Here is a 16,006-nt window from a genome sequence, read left to right as displayed (position 1 = left end):
CGTTAAAATCCTAATAAATAAAAAAAATGGTCATCATGCTACCATGAAACCCATGAAAGTTTTTGATTATATTATTACACCAGAAATTGTCCAACCTCAACACCTCAACCCATGGTATAGACTTTGCATGTCTGTGAGGGGAAACTTTGTTGATTTATTTTCATGAACTGCTTGATCCTTGTTAGCAGGGATGGACTGGCCATCGGGAGGGTCGGGAGTTTTCCCGGTGGGCCGCTCTGTATGTGGGCCGCTGAGACTGAGAGAGTGAAAAATAAATTCTGTTTTAAATATTCCTGAATAATAATCCTGAAGTGTGCATTGGCCCACCACAGTATCCTCGCTGCATGTCCATTGGCCAATCACAGAAATGTCCCTCCCCCAGGATAAACCGTAATCACAATCACCAGTACAAAAACTATGAATGAGTGCGAGATGGAGAACTGGTCGAGAAGGCGTAAAGGAGGTGCAGAAAAAGCCCGTGATAAAAAACAGAAAAAGCTGCAAGCAGATGCAGAAAAGTGCAGGACACTGGACAACCTGTTTGGCAGTGAGGAACTACAGCACAGCCAAAGAGCAGAAAAGGAAAAGTTAGTGTTCAGTGGATATAATTTGAGATGGTACCATTAGTCTCTGCTCTTCAGAAAAAGTAAACACTATCTTGTCCTCTATATAATACAGAAAGGAAAATGCAGCTGTTCAGGACATTTTTAGTGATTATGTGCATAGCGCACATGGTTAATTTCCCTTGTCAACATATAAAGTATTTATTTCTTTGCTCATCGGAGCAATGCACTAATTTGGAACAAACGTGAATCACGTGTGAATAAAAGTGCGGAAAAAGCATATTTACCAGTGTTAAAGGTTTAATGAAAGAAAGGTTTAATTTTAATTCTTGCGGTTTAATGAGACAGGATGGGGAAATCCTATAGAACCATTTAAGAAATTGTAAATTTTATGTGTGTGATAGATGGATAGAACTATTAATCCCAAAGGAAAGTGTTGGAAATATATATATTTGTTTGTAGTTATTTTTTTATTATGTAAATTTTTATTATAGTGAGTTATAAACTTTAGTGGTAAGATAGATGAAAACTATTAATATCAATCATCTAACATTTGATTAGGGGGTGATATGTATGGCGCGATGTGCTTGTAGTGGGCTGGTCAAGAAAAAAGTCCAGGGCTGAATTTTGTTCCCAGTCCAGCCCTGCTTGTTAGTGTTGCAGTTAGTCAGGAACTCACTATGGACAGAATGCCAATACATTGCCGGCATACATTTTAAAAATCACTCACTCACCTAGGAGCAAATAAGTGCAGCCAGTTCACCTTCTGCATGTATTTGTAAGATGGGAAGAAACTGAAGTATGTGGAGCACACAAGTACCTAGAAACCAGAGTGGACGCTGGAAAAAGTAAATGTAAAACTTCTCACATTTAGTGAGTGAAAGCGAGGATTGAACCCAGGACCCTCAGGGACCAGGCTGCTGTGTGGCATTCACTTTTCCTGCTGAACCACTGTGCTGCCATGAGTTAAAACAATAGGCAGTAATTCTGTACGACTAACTACAGTGATAAATAAACAGTGGTGGCCCTGCAATTCCAAAAAGATGACTAATACATCTGAAAACACTTCTGAGACCTGTTTTCCTTCCCTAATGTAAATAGATGCTTCCTCTAAACACAGCTTTTCACCAGTCAGCTCAACATTTTTTAAAATGGCTGTTAAAATCAAAATACTTCTGATGTTAGGAGTCTTGCGCAAAAATTGCTCGTGGCTTTCGTGGGTCATTCAGAAAACATAAGGCTTGTTGGTTTAGGGTGAGATTGTGTCTGGGTCCCTCCCTTGCTCAATTTGGTCACTGAAAATATGTCGGACTTGTTGATTTAGTGACAACCTCATGATGACCTCTCATTGGATCTGATGGATTGCATGATGCCCTTTAACGTAACCTTTTTCTTTAAACTAGCTGTGTTTGCATATGGGGTGGTGAGTGATGGTTGCTGAAATGCTGAGACTTTTTTTTATCTTACTGACTGAAATCTCTAATATAGCTCTATATTGTTGACTGTGTAATTTGGAAAAACAGACAATTGTTATATAGTGTTCTCACTGAAAGACTTACCAATGGTTTACATAACCTCAAATGTTCAGTTTTTATTTAGTTCTAATGTCAAACAATATTTTTCTCTTTCTGATTTGAAAATAGGACAATTAGCTTGTTCTCAGTAGCTTTTAGAACTGTGTAGATTGAGTTCGATTTTTTAAATCTGAGATATGTCAGCGTATGCCTGGCTGATCACTATGAGTGACCCTCTTAATTATTAGGACCTCTAATAGCTGTGTGTTTATTTTGTCTGTATTTGGTTTCCCAAGTTTTAGGGTGTGGGTCTCTATGGTATTAAGCAGGTCTCTTTTGAAATGTTGTTTGAATGTTTTATTTTTCCAGTTCTCTCTTTGTCCCAACTCCCCTGTCACCTCTTATTTCCAGCATGCATGGTCGATGTTTCCATTCCCATCTTGCTTATGTAAGCAGATTGCAACATTGCTGGCGTACATCTAACCCAGAGCCCTGGGAAAGCTTGACTTGGAGGACTTTATCCTTGCTTGCCATTAGAGAATAGATCATACTGTTCTGCATTGCCCTGAAGATATTTTCCTTTCGTTTGTTCTGACCTTACTTTGTTTCCTCTCTTGATGGAACCAGCAGGTTTTGGAGATTGCTTATTTGGTCCCTTGTGTTTCAGTGGAACTTCAGGTCACATGCTGCTCTGCAAGATTGAACAGAAAGTTGATTATAACATCCTGCTTCACTTCTCTCTTTCTGATTCTAATGCTCATCAATGTCTATGTAGACGGTTGAGCTTTAGATGTACTCATTTTCCAGCTTTAGTGCTGGGTAAATATCCTCCTCTGAATTTTAAGAAAGAGTGTGAGGTGAGAGCTGCTGGCAGGATTTCATTGATGGAAAGTGTTTAGCGAGTTTCCAGTGGTACAGTAGAACCAGATTACTACACAACAGTATTTAAGCAGATGGGTACTTTATAGAAATAGGGATCCACGTAGTTCCTTTTTCGACCCAATTGCCACGTCAAGGCACTTAATAACCACCAATACTGACACTGAACAAATATCATCATCCTTGCAGTAACCAAGCAAGTGTGAAACTCAAACACATGCTCATACTCACGCTTGAAGATTTTTAGAGTTTCTGACTCTATAGTCTGTGGTGTATCCATGTGTCCAGTGAATTAAAACCACTATGTCCCTGACCAGGATAAAGCGGTGTTAAAACATGAAAAAATTCATTAAAGACCTTTTTTTAAAGGCATTTTTTTACCTCAGTTTCCAGCTGAGGTCCAATTTCATCCCATGCTTCTAAAGCATCTTTTATGCAGCTCTCCAAAACCTAAACCAAAATGTACTCCTTTGGTAGTGCATGCCTCTTCTGTCTTTTTTTTTTTTCTGTGCTGTTATTTTATTTTCAGTGTCTCCACAGAAGCTGCAGACATGTAACCTACACATGGTACGCTGGTAGTTGAGCTGTAAACAGTATCCATGTGGACGAAATCTAAACGAAATCTACAGCTCTGTTTTCATTTTTTGCTTGTGCCATTGTATCTCATTTACTCAAGAAGTCAAGAGATATCAAGATGTTCTTATTTAATTTTGTGAGAACGTTTGTGGTTTTCTAGTGTTTATGGTCGAGGTTCTGATGAGGTTTCCTTGCAGTGACACTTTTTCCATCACATTTAGGGATTTATTTGTACAGAATGTGTTAGTTACTTGCTTTTAAGTATTATCTTTGTGTTTTTGGCTTCAGGATCACCTTCTACTTCCTGCCACCAACCACAACAGAGGAAGCAGACCAAAGATGTCAGTAGTTCTGCCAGCAATAAATATCAATGGTGAGATTTTCAGTTTCAAAAATTTTAAGTCTTTTTATTATGATTAGTTGCTTGAGAATCTGCTTACCACTAGTTATGGTCACGCATAAATAAAAATGCTTTTTGAAAGTAAGTATTCGAAAAATGGCAAATAGATTTTCTTAGAGGTCCCTGGCAGGCCTTATTTGGTTCTCTCTGTAGGGTGTGATTTGTACATTTTGTTGAATGTTAGACATTTGGGCTTGTCTGACATTCTACTGTTTTGTCAAACATTACATTTATTTATTCTATTACATTTATTTATCTATAACATATACATACACCGATCAGCCATAACATCAAAACCACCTCCTTGTTTCTACACTCACTGTCCATTTTATCAGCTCCACTTACCATATAGAAGCACTTTATAGTTCTACAATTATTGACTGTAGTTCATCTATTTCTCTACATACTTTTATTAACCTGCTTTCACCATGTTCTTCAATGATCAGGACCACCACAGAGCAGGTATTATTTGGGTGGTGGATCATTCTCAGCACTGCACTGCAGTGACAATGACATGGTGGTGGTGTGTTAGTGTGTGTTGTGTTGGTATGAGTGGATCAGACACAGCAGCGCTGCTGGAGTTTTTAAATACCGTGTCCACTCACTGTCCACTCTGTTAGACACTCATACCTAGTTGGAGATATAAAGTCAGAGACGATCGCTAATCTATTGCTGCTGTTTGAGGTGGTCATCTTCTAGACCTTCATCAGTGGTCACAGGACGCTGCCCACAGGGTGCTGTTGGCTGGATATTTTTGGTTGGTGGACTATTCTCAGTCCAGCAGTGACAGTGAGGTGTTTAAAAACTCCATCAGTGCTGCTGTGTCTTATCCACTCATACCAGCACAACACACACTAACACAGCACCACCATGTCAGTGTCACTGCAGTGCTGAGAATGATCCACCACCCAAATAATACCAGCTCTGTAGTGGTCCTGTGGGGGTCCTGATTATTGAAGAACAGGGTGAAAGGGGGCTAACAAAGCATGCAGAGAAACAGATGGACTACAGTCAGTAATTGTAGAACTACAAAGTGCTTCTATATGGTAAGTGGAGCTGATAAAATGGACAGTGAGTGTAGTAACAAGGAGGTGGTTTTAATGTTATGGCTGATCAGTGTATATAATAGATAAATCTAATACATTTGTTAAAAAAAGTGTTAAATGCAATCAGCTGAGTGCTGGCAAGAATGACAAGTTGCTGCTGTGAAAAGCATCAGAGATTTGGAGTCTTTTGAAAGAAAAGCTGGATGAATTAGGTCATTTGTGTTTTCTAAACCTGATCTTAAAAGAAAAGAAAGCTGATCTTCTATTGCTTTGACCTGACAGTTGGCATCTTGGAACAACAAACAACAACAATGGCTCTTTTTTTTTTTTACCACTGACCATCTTAACCACCTAAAACTAAACTACATTGTGTTCTGTGCGAATTGAAATGCTTCCACAGTTCTGCGGATAATGTCGCAATAGTAACAATGGTAGTATGGCAGCGTTTCAGTAGTCTAAACAATGCCCTTACAGTCAATTTTCTAGTCAACTCTTCCAGCTACACACTGCATTCATTTAGCTTCTTCTGTTTAGAAACGACTTGCATATGCCCGTCTTAATAGAAAGCTTTCAATGTTTTTAGTGTGTGTTTAATAACAGAGTATTTTTTGTTTTGGATGGGATATCAACCTTAACTTTTACTGTCAGCAGGAATTGTTCTGCAATTCCATTACCATCTTTAATCCTTATTCAAGGCATTTTCAGCAAAGCTTTGCATAAGTTTCAACTACAGTGTCTTGTCCCTTCATCAAAATTTACTCTCTCTCTCACTTTCTTAACCGCTTATCCAGTTAGGGTCACGGGGGGTGCTGGAGCCTATCCCAGCTTTTCAATGAGCGCAAGGCACACAGTAACACCCTGGACGGGGCACCAGTCCATCGCAGGGCAGACACACATACACACACACACACACACATTCAAGTATAGGGCAATTCAGTGTCTCCAATTAACCTGACTGCATGTTTTTGGACTGTGGGAGGAAACCGTAGCTCCCGGAGGAAACCCACGCAGACACGGGGAGAACATGTAAACTCCGCACAGAAAGGACCCGGACCGCCCCGCCTGGGGATAGAACCCAGGACCTTCTTGCTGTGAGGTGACAGTTCTACCCACCGAGCCACCGTGACGTCCCATCAGAATTCACTGTATGTAAATGTTTGTGGAGACCTGTCACACCTAAACATCATGTGGGTGTTGATTAGAAGCTTTGCTCCTACACATTTACACTTAACAGTAACAGCACTGATCAAGACAGATCCACTAGGGCAGCTATTTTACGAATGTCCTAGTCTATTGCCAATATTTGTCTTTGAAAAATCTATATGCTTTTTGAATGCATCTATTAGGAGCAGGTCTCCACATATAGTGAGCCATGTAATGTATTTTTACTTTGGAGTTGTTTCCAGATGTTTGTCAGGCTTTACAATCTGACAGTAGCTTGGCTATCCACTGTGTACTGTCTGCTTGCTAAATGGAAACATGTTCAGTCTTTGTCTATGCATTTTTTCATGTTTACTGTGAGTTCTCAAAACAATGTGGCTTCCACATATCTTAGAACATCATAACCATTGTGGCTGCTATAAAAAAAGCTTTCTTTTGTGTGCTTTTTCTTTACCTTTTCCCCTTATAAGTGGTCAGCATAGTTCCTCTTCTTCTTTCGGGCTGTTCTCATTAAGGGATGCCACATTGAATGATTTGTCCTCATCTTGCCCTGTCCTGACCATCCCTCTTCTCCTCTGCACATGCCCAAACCTTCTTAGTCTCTCTGCCATAACGTTGTCTCCAGAACATCCTACCTGCTCTATCCCTATAAGAAAATAGTTCCTAATCTTGTCCATCCTTGACACTCACAATGAGAATCACAGCATCTTCATCTCTGTCACCTTCAGCTCCCTCTACTGTCATTTTGTCACTGGCCACTGCCTCCAAGCCATCGAACATAGCAGGTCTCACTTCTGTCTTGTAAACGTTCCCTTTCACTCTGGCAGATACCATGATACTATGACAGTTTTGCTTAAACAAGATAGTTGAATCATTTTACTCACTAAAGGATTAAATAATTGATTTTTGATTAAAAATCATCAAAATCACATCAGTAACCATCAGAAAAACAGCCAGAGGAACAGTCAGTATAAACACATAATCACTGCAGCATCTGCACTGATGATTATGAATGGGATTCTGGGTCATATTAAATAGTGAACTTGGGGAAGGGCTGATGCAACCTCCCGAGTCTACAGTGTGACTAATGTGTAATGAACGCAGCATGCACTGAAAAACAGCATCCTAGCAGATCCTCAACAGCAGGACTCAATCACCATTAGAACCTGTTGTTTTCTCTGTCATTATAAATAAGACCCCAAATTAAAAGCCAAACTACAAATTAATCAGTGCTGCCACTCCTAAGTAAGACTTTCTTGGCCAGCATCCACCTGACTGGCCAGGACACTAAAATACCTACAATCAAGTACAACTAATGGGAAATTGGCCAAGGGGTTTCACTTGAGTTTGGGCCATCAGTTATTGCAAATATATTAAAACCTTGGCCAGAGAATGATCTATACAGAGAATGTAAATGGTAATTGATAAGCTATTATGCCCTTTTATATTTGTCATAAATACTTTAAATAACTTACCTAAATAAATACACGCTGGCCATTTTTTTCTGGAGTTTAGCCCACGTTATCTCCCGATTATAAATCCTTTACCGTTTGCACAACCCCCAATCTGATCAAGGACAGCCGCATCACCACATGCCCCCCTCCACCATGTGTCAAATCTGCAGCCGCTACTTATCACCAGTCAGTGCTGGGTTCCCACACAGAGCCATATCGCATATGGAGAGCCACGCTAAGCTTTATGTAACTCAGCTGCCCATTTTAATCAATCTGATTTTATTGAATCATATACATGGCATAAGGAAAAACTAAATAACAATAAGACTTCTTGCAATGTTGTATGACTGACATAATAAGAGTTTTGCCTTTAGAGCAGCTTTCCTTCTTCGTGGAAGACTTTAATACAAGTCCTCGAATGTGCCTGGTCCTATGACGTTTCTCTTTGTTGTTGGCTGCCTTACAACCACACAAAGCAATGATTGTCCTTAAAAATTGGATAGATGGAGAGACAGATTGACTTTAATTATCCCCAAAGGGAAATGTGGGTACTACAGCAAAAAACATCAATGACGATATGTAGTCACATTTAAAACACCTGCACGTAAAGAACATGGTGCAAAAAACAAGGACATCAAGGTTTATCTCCTCTTGTTATACAATTTCTGGATTGTTTGTGGAGGAAAATAAGACCCATCTTCAAAAAGAAAACAGATCTTTTCATTAATGGATAAAAACATCTACTTAACAAGTTCTAAAACTTTTAATAAAGATTCAGTGGTAAATCTGGATTGAAAAAAATTAGATTTTTTGCTTTGATCCAGTGTTCATCAGATCTATCATAAATTATTCCTGCAGCGTGTGGTGATAGCAGTGACACTTCTATGCTTTTGAGTTTTTTGACCAATGCTTCTGAAGTGATAATGTTGTGCTCACTATTTGGGTTTTTTGCTACTCTACTCGTTTTGAGAATTTAGTGGACGCTTTTATCCGAAGCGATTTAGGATTGTGACCTAATACATTACAAGCAAGTGGGTTATTTATTTATTTATTTATTAGGATTTTAACATCATGCTTTACACTCTTTGCTTACATTTATGACATAAACGGTAGTTACTTATACACAAGATTCATCAGTTCACAAGTTTAATGTCAAACACAGTTACAGACAATTTCGTATCTCCAGTTCACCTCACTTGCATGTTTTTGGACTGTGGAAGGAAACCGGAGCTCCCGGAGGAAACCCACACAGCATGCAAACTCCACACAGAATGGACCCAGACCGCCCCACCTGGGGATCGAACTTGGGACCTTTTTGCTGTGAGGCATCAATGCTACCCACTGAGCCACTGTGTCGCCCTAAGCAAGTGTGTTAAGGACCTTTCTTAGGCGACCAACAGTGGCAACTTGTCAGTAAAGAAGCTTGAACCAGTGGCCTTCTGATAAATAGTCAAGTACCTTAACTGCTGAGCTAACACTGCATTTGTTAATTGTTTAATAGCTTGAATTAATGTGCTAATTGACCGAGGTTTGTATATCTGATACAGCACGTTTACTGCAAAACTATTTTTGTGCAGTTTCTGACACACTCAATATGGAACATACATTGGAACTTTAATTACAATTGGCATTAGAGTTACATTAAATGCATTTAGAAAATCAATAGGTATAAAATTTGGAAGCCACCAAAACAGCTCTGGCTTATAAAGACATGGACTTTAAAATACCTCTGAAGGTGTAGAGTGAAATCTATTAGATAATCAGTGTTATTTATGTGTTATCTGCATAATAATACCACATGTGTATTGTGCTACAACTGAGATGAATGAAACTTTGTTGCACCAGATGCACCAACATGCTGTGTGGTAATAAAAGAATCAATAATAAAAATAAATTAATCAATTTACCTGTCACTGGTTTTAACGTTGTGGCTGATTGGTGTATATTGCATGGAACATGGTAAATGGGAAAGGTTGCTTTCATAAGCAGAGAACATCAGGGTCATAATTTTAGTGTCATTGTAACTGTTTACAAGTTTAAACAGGATACAAGTTCTTATATAAGTCCGTATATAAGTTATATAAGTTTATAATTTATTTAAATATGCCAAAATCTCTGAGTGAAAAATATCCAGACAGCAACACAGCAAGATTATTTATTTAGTCATGAAGAATGTTTGTCATTTATGATTAAGTGTAGCTAGTGACTTGTCTGTGCCCAGTATAGGTTTTTTTTTTTCCAAACAAATGTGTTTTACTTATTCACAGAAAAAGAAAAACTGTAAAATGATTTGAAACCCCAGACTATCATTATATACACTACATCACCAAAAGTATGTGGACAGCTGACCATGAGCTACAGTGGAAAAACAGAGAAGCACGTTCAGTGACTGATACAGCTGCGATGTGCTAAAGAGCGCCATGTGAGATCTTCCCACGGCACTCTACAAAGAGTCTCCTTATTGCAGGAACACTACTGATCACCTGCCATCTGAACTGTGTTGAATTATGCTATTTTTCACCTGACATGCTACTGTTTTTTCCCCCTAGTGCAATATCTTTTATCTCCTATCTTATATCTTTTAGTGCAATAATACCTATGCTGCTGCTTTTGCTAATGTCTTGTACATGCTCATTTATGCATGTAGACATTTCTCTTTTGTGTTGTCTTATGTTTTTATGTCTTTATGTTTACTCTTGTGTTCATAATGTTTGTCTTCTCATGTGAAATATGTATAGTACTGCGACACTGCAATTTCCTTGAGGAACAATAAAGTGTTATCTCATCTTATCTTCTCTTAGCTTGTTCTGACCTGATTTCAAAACCATCAACATTGACACTGAGTCCACCTCTATAACAGTCAAGTCAAGTCAAGTCAACTTTATTTATATAGCGCTTTTTACAATATACATTGTCTCAAAGCAACTTTACAAAATCCAGGACCAACAGATACAAAAACCCCTGTTGAGCAAGCCGAGGGCGACTGTGGCAAGGAAAAACTCCCTGAAAATTACAGGAAGAAACCTTGAGAGGAACCAGACTCAACAGGGCCCATCCTTCTTGGGTGGTCTGGAGGATACTTTAAATAAATACACGATTTACACAAATCATACAAACACAGAATTGAATGATCTAAAAGTCATACAGTGGTAATAAATAGATAAATAAACAATTAAATAATAATAGAGTTGTTATCCGCTCTAGTCTTCAATAAAGTCTGTAGTGATTTCTTGTCGTTGCAATTACTCCAGACCCGTCACATCTGACAGGAGCAGCATCGTTGTCCCGGCAGTCTCGACTTTAATCCTTAACCTCGGCGGGTAAACAGGTTTCCATCAGAATGCCCTCGGGGTAAAACAACAGAGAATGTAGTTAATAATGTACAATGCTAGTTGACAAACAGTTTTACAGAGAGTTTTAGACTCCGGCAGCCCTAATTATTACAGCATAACTAAAAGGGAGAGCGAGCAGGTAACAAGGTCATGAAGGCTTTCACAGGACATCAGCGCCCACCTCTCCTACCCAAACCAGAGTGATTGGACAAGAGAGGCAGAACGACAGCGACCCAACATCCCTGATCACCACAAGTTTCTATGACCAAGAACCCCCAAGCTCTGCGCCTTTGTCTATATTAATCAAAAGCCTGAGAAAATAAATATGTTTTCAGTTTAGACTTAAACATTGAGACTGTGTCCGAATACCGAACAGAGGCAGGAAGATTATTCCAAAGTTGTGGAGCTTTGTAAGAAAATGCTCTTCCACCAGCTTTGGTCTTTTTAATTTTAGGAACTATAAGTAACCCTGCATCTTGTGAACGAAGTGGACGTGCTGGGTTGTAGTAATTAATAAGCTCACTCAGATACTGTGGAGCCAGACCATGTAGCGCTTTATAGGTTAGTAAAAGTATTTTGTAATCAATGCGAAATTTAACTGGCAGCCAGTGTAGAGATGATAGAACAGGAGTGATATGATCAAATTTTTTAGTTCTAGTTAGCACTCGAGCTGCTGCATTTTGAACTAACTGGAGTTTGTTTAAGGATCTACCAGAGCATCCAGTTAGAAGAGCATTACAATAATCTAACCGAGAAGTTATAAACGCATGGATCAGTTTTTCGGCGTCATTAACAGATAGTATATTTCTTATTTTAGAGATATTACGCAAATGATAGAAAGCAACTCTAGTAATATTATTAATGTGTGTATCAAAGGAGAGATCTGAATCTATTGTGACACCTAAGTTTTTTACATCTGGGCTGGGAGTAACAGAGAACGTGTTTAAGTTTAGCACCAGGTTAGACAACTTGTCTCTTGCAGCTTTAGAGCCAACAAGTAAAACCTCAGTTTTATCTGAATTAAGTAAAAGAAAATTACACGACATCCAGTTTTTTATGTCGTTTACACAATCTTCTATCTTACTGATTGTGTCAGTATCATTTGGTTTGGCTGATATATACAGCTGTGTGTCATCTGCATAGCAGTGAAAGTTTATGCCATGTTTATGAATAATTTCACCTAGTGGAAGCATATAGAGTGTAAATAATAGCGGTCCAAGTACCGACCCCTGTGGAACACCACACTTTACTTTTGTAGTTTCTGAGCATTTATTATTTACATAAACGAATTGAGAGCGGTCAGTCAAATATGATTGAAACCAAGAGAGTGCGAGTCCTTTAACACCTACTGTATTTTCTAGCCTCTCCAGTAAAATGTTATGATCGACCGTATCAAACGCTGCACTAAGATCTAATAGAACAAGAAAAGAGACACATCCATTATCAGAAGACATTAACAACTCGTTAACTACTCTAATTAATGCGGTTTCGGTACTATGGTTGGGTCTAAATCCTGATTGAAATTTTTCATGAATACAATTTTCATTCAAATAAGAACATAGCTGTTTGGAAACGACTTTTTCTAATATCTTTGAGACAAAAGGAAGGTTTGAAATTGGCCTATAATTAGATAAAACATGTGGATCAAGATTAGGTTTTTTAATCAGGGGTTTAATAACAGCACTTTTAAACAATTTAGGTACATACCCAAGGCTAAGGGATGCATTGATTAAGGTAAGCAGGGGCTCTACAATAGCTGGGAGTAAATCTTTAAGTAAACGAGTTGGAACAGGATCGAGTATACACGATGATGACTTCGATGATTTAATCAACACAGTTAGTTCATTTTGGGAGATTGGATTAAAGGAATTTACAGCCTCTACTCTTTCACAAGATTCTGGAGTGTGTCTGTTGAATCGTGTGGCCATTTAGTTCATTTATTGTATACAAGGGTTTGTTTTTAACTGTTTGCAATGCATGTAGCTGAAAGACCTTAATAAAACAAGTAGTTAGGACAAGTGTGTAAACATCGTTACTCATATAGTGGGCATATCCCTATAATGTGGGTTTTACTTTTGACATTGAATGCATTTGATACCTAACAAAGTTGCCTATATTAGTATGTTTCAATTGCAAGAATTTTCTTGTGGCACTCGTTACATTTTCAAACTCTCTGTACTATTTGTTACAAGGCTTACTTCAAACCTTTCTGCATAACCTGACTTCACTTCATTTGTGACTCATCTGTTTGTTCTGAATGTATTGCAATTTCAAGTTTATCCCAACATGTGACTCTGGCCAGGAGTCCGAGATGGTGTACTGAATGCCACTTAACCTTTGCCATCTGCAGAATGATTTACATTTCCTGCAAGTCTTAAAACTTGGGAGTCACTTTGCATTTTCCAAAGTACAATTTAAAAATAAATGGCTAGATATAAATATGTTAAATAATAAAATTCTTAAATGGTTTGGGCTTTGTTGATAATCCCATGTGTTCTTCATTACAGACAGCGTAATAAAGGACAAGGAATTTGAGGTGATGATGCAGATCGACTGTGAGGTCATGGACACCAGGATCCTGCACATAAAGTCCTCCAGTATTCCACCAATCCTACGGGTTAATGAAACTGATACTGGGTCTTTCTACCACTCAGCTAATACCAACAACCAGACTGCACCTTCTGTCGGAGTCCTCATGGGTTCTGCCTAATTCCAGCATTCTGCAGACATCAAACCTGTGTAGAAAAGAGCTTTAATAATGGTTCTGTTGTTAGCCCTGCTTCTGTTAGATATATTTTCCTCATTGCTGTGTCTTTAAATTAGAGTTGTTTTGTCTGGAATTATGTTTTAGAAGTGAAACTCATGTAGTCATGTAGTGTAGACTGCTTTCATTCTTTTTTTTTACTTTTATATTCGTCTATGGTAAAAGGATAAAGTGGAGGCTTGGAGGTCCAAATGTCTCATTAAAACAAAAAAAAAGAGCTCTCACCCTCAAGGTTGCACAGTTAGTGCTTTTAGTAAGCATCTTTTACCAGTCCCAACACATGATTCAGTTCCCCTTTAACTGGCTTGACTGGTTGAATCATGTATCAGTGGTGGAAAAATGATGGAGCTTCTTTAGCCGTGGGTCCCAAGTTCAGAACTTTAAATTAAATTAATTAATTGAAGCTATACCATTGTTTCCAAAAGTATATCCATGTAATTTAAATAACCTAAGGTATATACTAAAGTGATGAAAGATGTACAAATGAGGCTATCACCCCAGCAGAGGACCAAGCACTAATCTTTGAGGTACCCTTAGTTTCAATTCCATTATCAAATGTGTAAACCATCGGAAAACAATGTACAGTTTGTATTCAAACTACACCAATTTTGTTCGTTTATTTTCTCTGTATTGTGATTTGATGTTTTCATTCTGCATGCTTTGCTTTAAATATTTGTAGAAGGATATTAATGAAGTTTTATTGGTTTAACTAGGTCAGTACATACACAGATCATATGTTCTTTAATTGTTACAAATTTGTTTAAATTTATAATATTATTGTAATTTTTACGTAAGTGTGGGGAAACTTTCTTTACTTATAATGGATTAAAATTGAAGGACAATTATAATTGTGTACATAGATATATTTTTGTTTTGCTTTTGTTTTTGGAAAATGTTTTAAAGTAATCTTGTGCAAATGTATTGCATAAAATCTTATCCTATGTAAATCGCACAGCACTGCAAACCGTCAATAAACACTGGACAGTGTTTGAGTGTGATGTTTATTTTGTGGTACTTTTGTTCTCTAATGGCAGTGGTTTCCTTCTAAAGCGTCTAAATGGTTTTCAGCATTTCACTTAATATTCACCTCTGAATTGAATGTTTGGAGATGTCTGTTAAGTTTAACTAAGCAATGCTAGATGTTTTTACTGCTGTATTTTATTTACGGACTCGGTGTATGTTTTGAGGTAGATGGGGACAGTTCCCTATGCTGTAATTTGAGGATCTTTGCCTTCATGCAAAGAGAAAACAGTGATGTGCTTCTTATTGTGGCATCAATGAAAAACAAACATCGCTTAGATTCTCTTGAAGTTTTTTATCCCAGTCTGACCAAAAAAAAAGGATTTTACAAATCCTTTCACATGAGCACTTTCAAACAGTGATCCATGCCTTCATCACATCTCGGCTGGACTACTGTAATGCACTTTATTTTGGAGTCAGCCAGTCCTCCCTCAAACGTCTCCAGTTAGTGCAAAATGCTGCGGCCCGACTTTTAATGGGATCACGTAAGAGAGAGCATATAACCCCCATTCTGGCCTCCCTCCATTGGCTGCCTGTGCATTTCAGAGTACATTTTAAGATTCTGTTGTTTGTTTTTAAATCTTTAAATGGACTTGCCCCGCCTTACCTCGCTGAGCTGCTCCATCCCCACACTTCTGCTCGGTGCCTCAGGTCAGCTGATCAGCTGCTCCTGGAGGTACCAAGGTCAAAGCGTAAGCTCAGAGGGGATAGAGCTTTTTCAATCGCTGCCCCTAAATTATGGAACAACCTACCACTCCATATTAGACAGGCCTCTTCACTGGCTATTTTTAAAACTAGTCTTAAAACCCATTTTTATTCCTTGGCTTTCAATCCAGCATGAGACTTCTCATTGTTTCTAGTGTTTGTTTTATGTTTTATAATTATCTATGTACAGCACTTTGTCACAGCTGTTGTTGTTTTTAAAGTGCTCTATAAATAAAGTTGAGTTGAGTTGAGTTGAAATACAGATCATGTGGAATTTAGTCATGAAGTACAAATTTACAGCATGAATAATAACCAATAGCACTAAAACCATTCCCATTATTTATATATATATACACACTATATTGCCAAAAGTATTCACTCACCCATCCAAATCATTGAATTCAGGTGTTCCAATCACTTCCATGGTCACAGGTGTATAAAACTAAGCACCTAGGCATGCAGACTGCTTCTACAAACATTTGTGAAAGAATGGGTCGCTCTCAGGAGCTCAGTGAATTCCAGCGTGGTACCGTGATAGGAATGCCTCCTGTGCATCAAGTCCAGTCGTGAAATTTCCTCACTACTAAATATT

At 38.3% G+C, this 16,006-nt stretch overlaps 1 protein-coding gene across 3 annotated transcripts in view; it reads left to right on the top strand.

The window, feature by feature from the left end:
- atf6 (activating transcription factor 6) overlaps positions 1-14,687 on the top strand; it is a 91,046-nt gene extending 76,359 nt beyond the window's left edge. For 2 of the 3 annotated variants that reach the window (XM_063002026.1, XM_063002025.1), the window contains exons 15-16: positions 3,821-3,905; positions 13,433-14,687. In XM_063002026.1, the coding sequence (XP_062858096.1) occupies positions 3,821-3,905; positions 13,433-13,635 (288 nt within the window). In that variant the 3' untranslated portion in view covers positions 13,636-14,687. Of the gene's footprint in view, positions 1-3,820; positions 3,906-9,860; positions 10,335-13,432 lie in introns of those variants that run through there. The other variant, XM_063002027.1, reaches the window with a different exon arrangement.
- Positions 14,688-16,006: the final 1,319 nt, after the last annotated feature.

The sequence above is a fragment of the Trichomycterus rosablanca genome, chromosome 9 (assembly GCF_030014385.1).
Source record: "Trichomycterus rosablanca isolate fTriRos1 chromosome 9, fTriRos1.hap1, whole genome shotgun sequence".
Taxonomy (NCBI): domain Eukaryota; kingdom Metazoa; phylum Chordata; class Actinopteri; order Siluriformes; family Trichomycteridae; genus Trichomycterus; species Trichomycterus rosablanca.
Note: the sequence above shows the minus strand (reverse complement) of the source record. Positions and strands in the feature narration are given on the sequence as shown.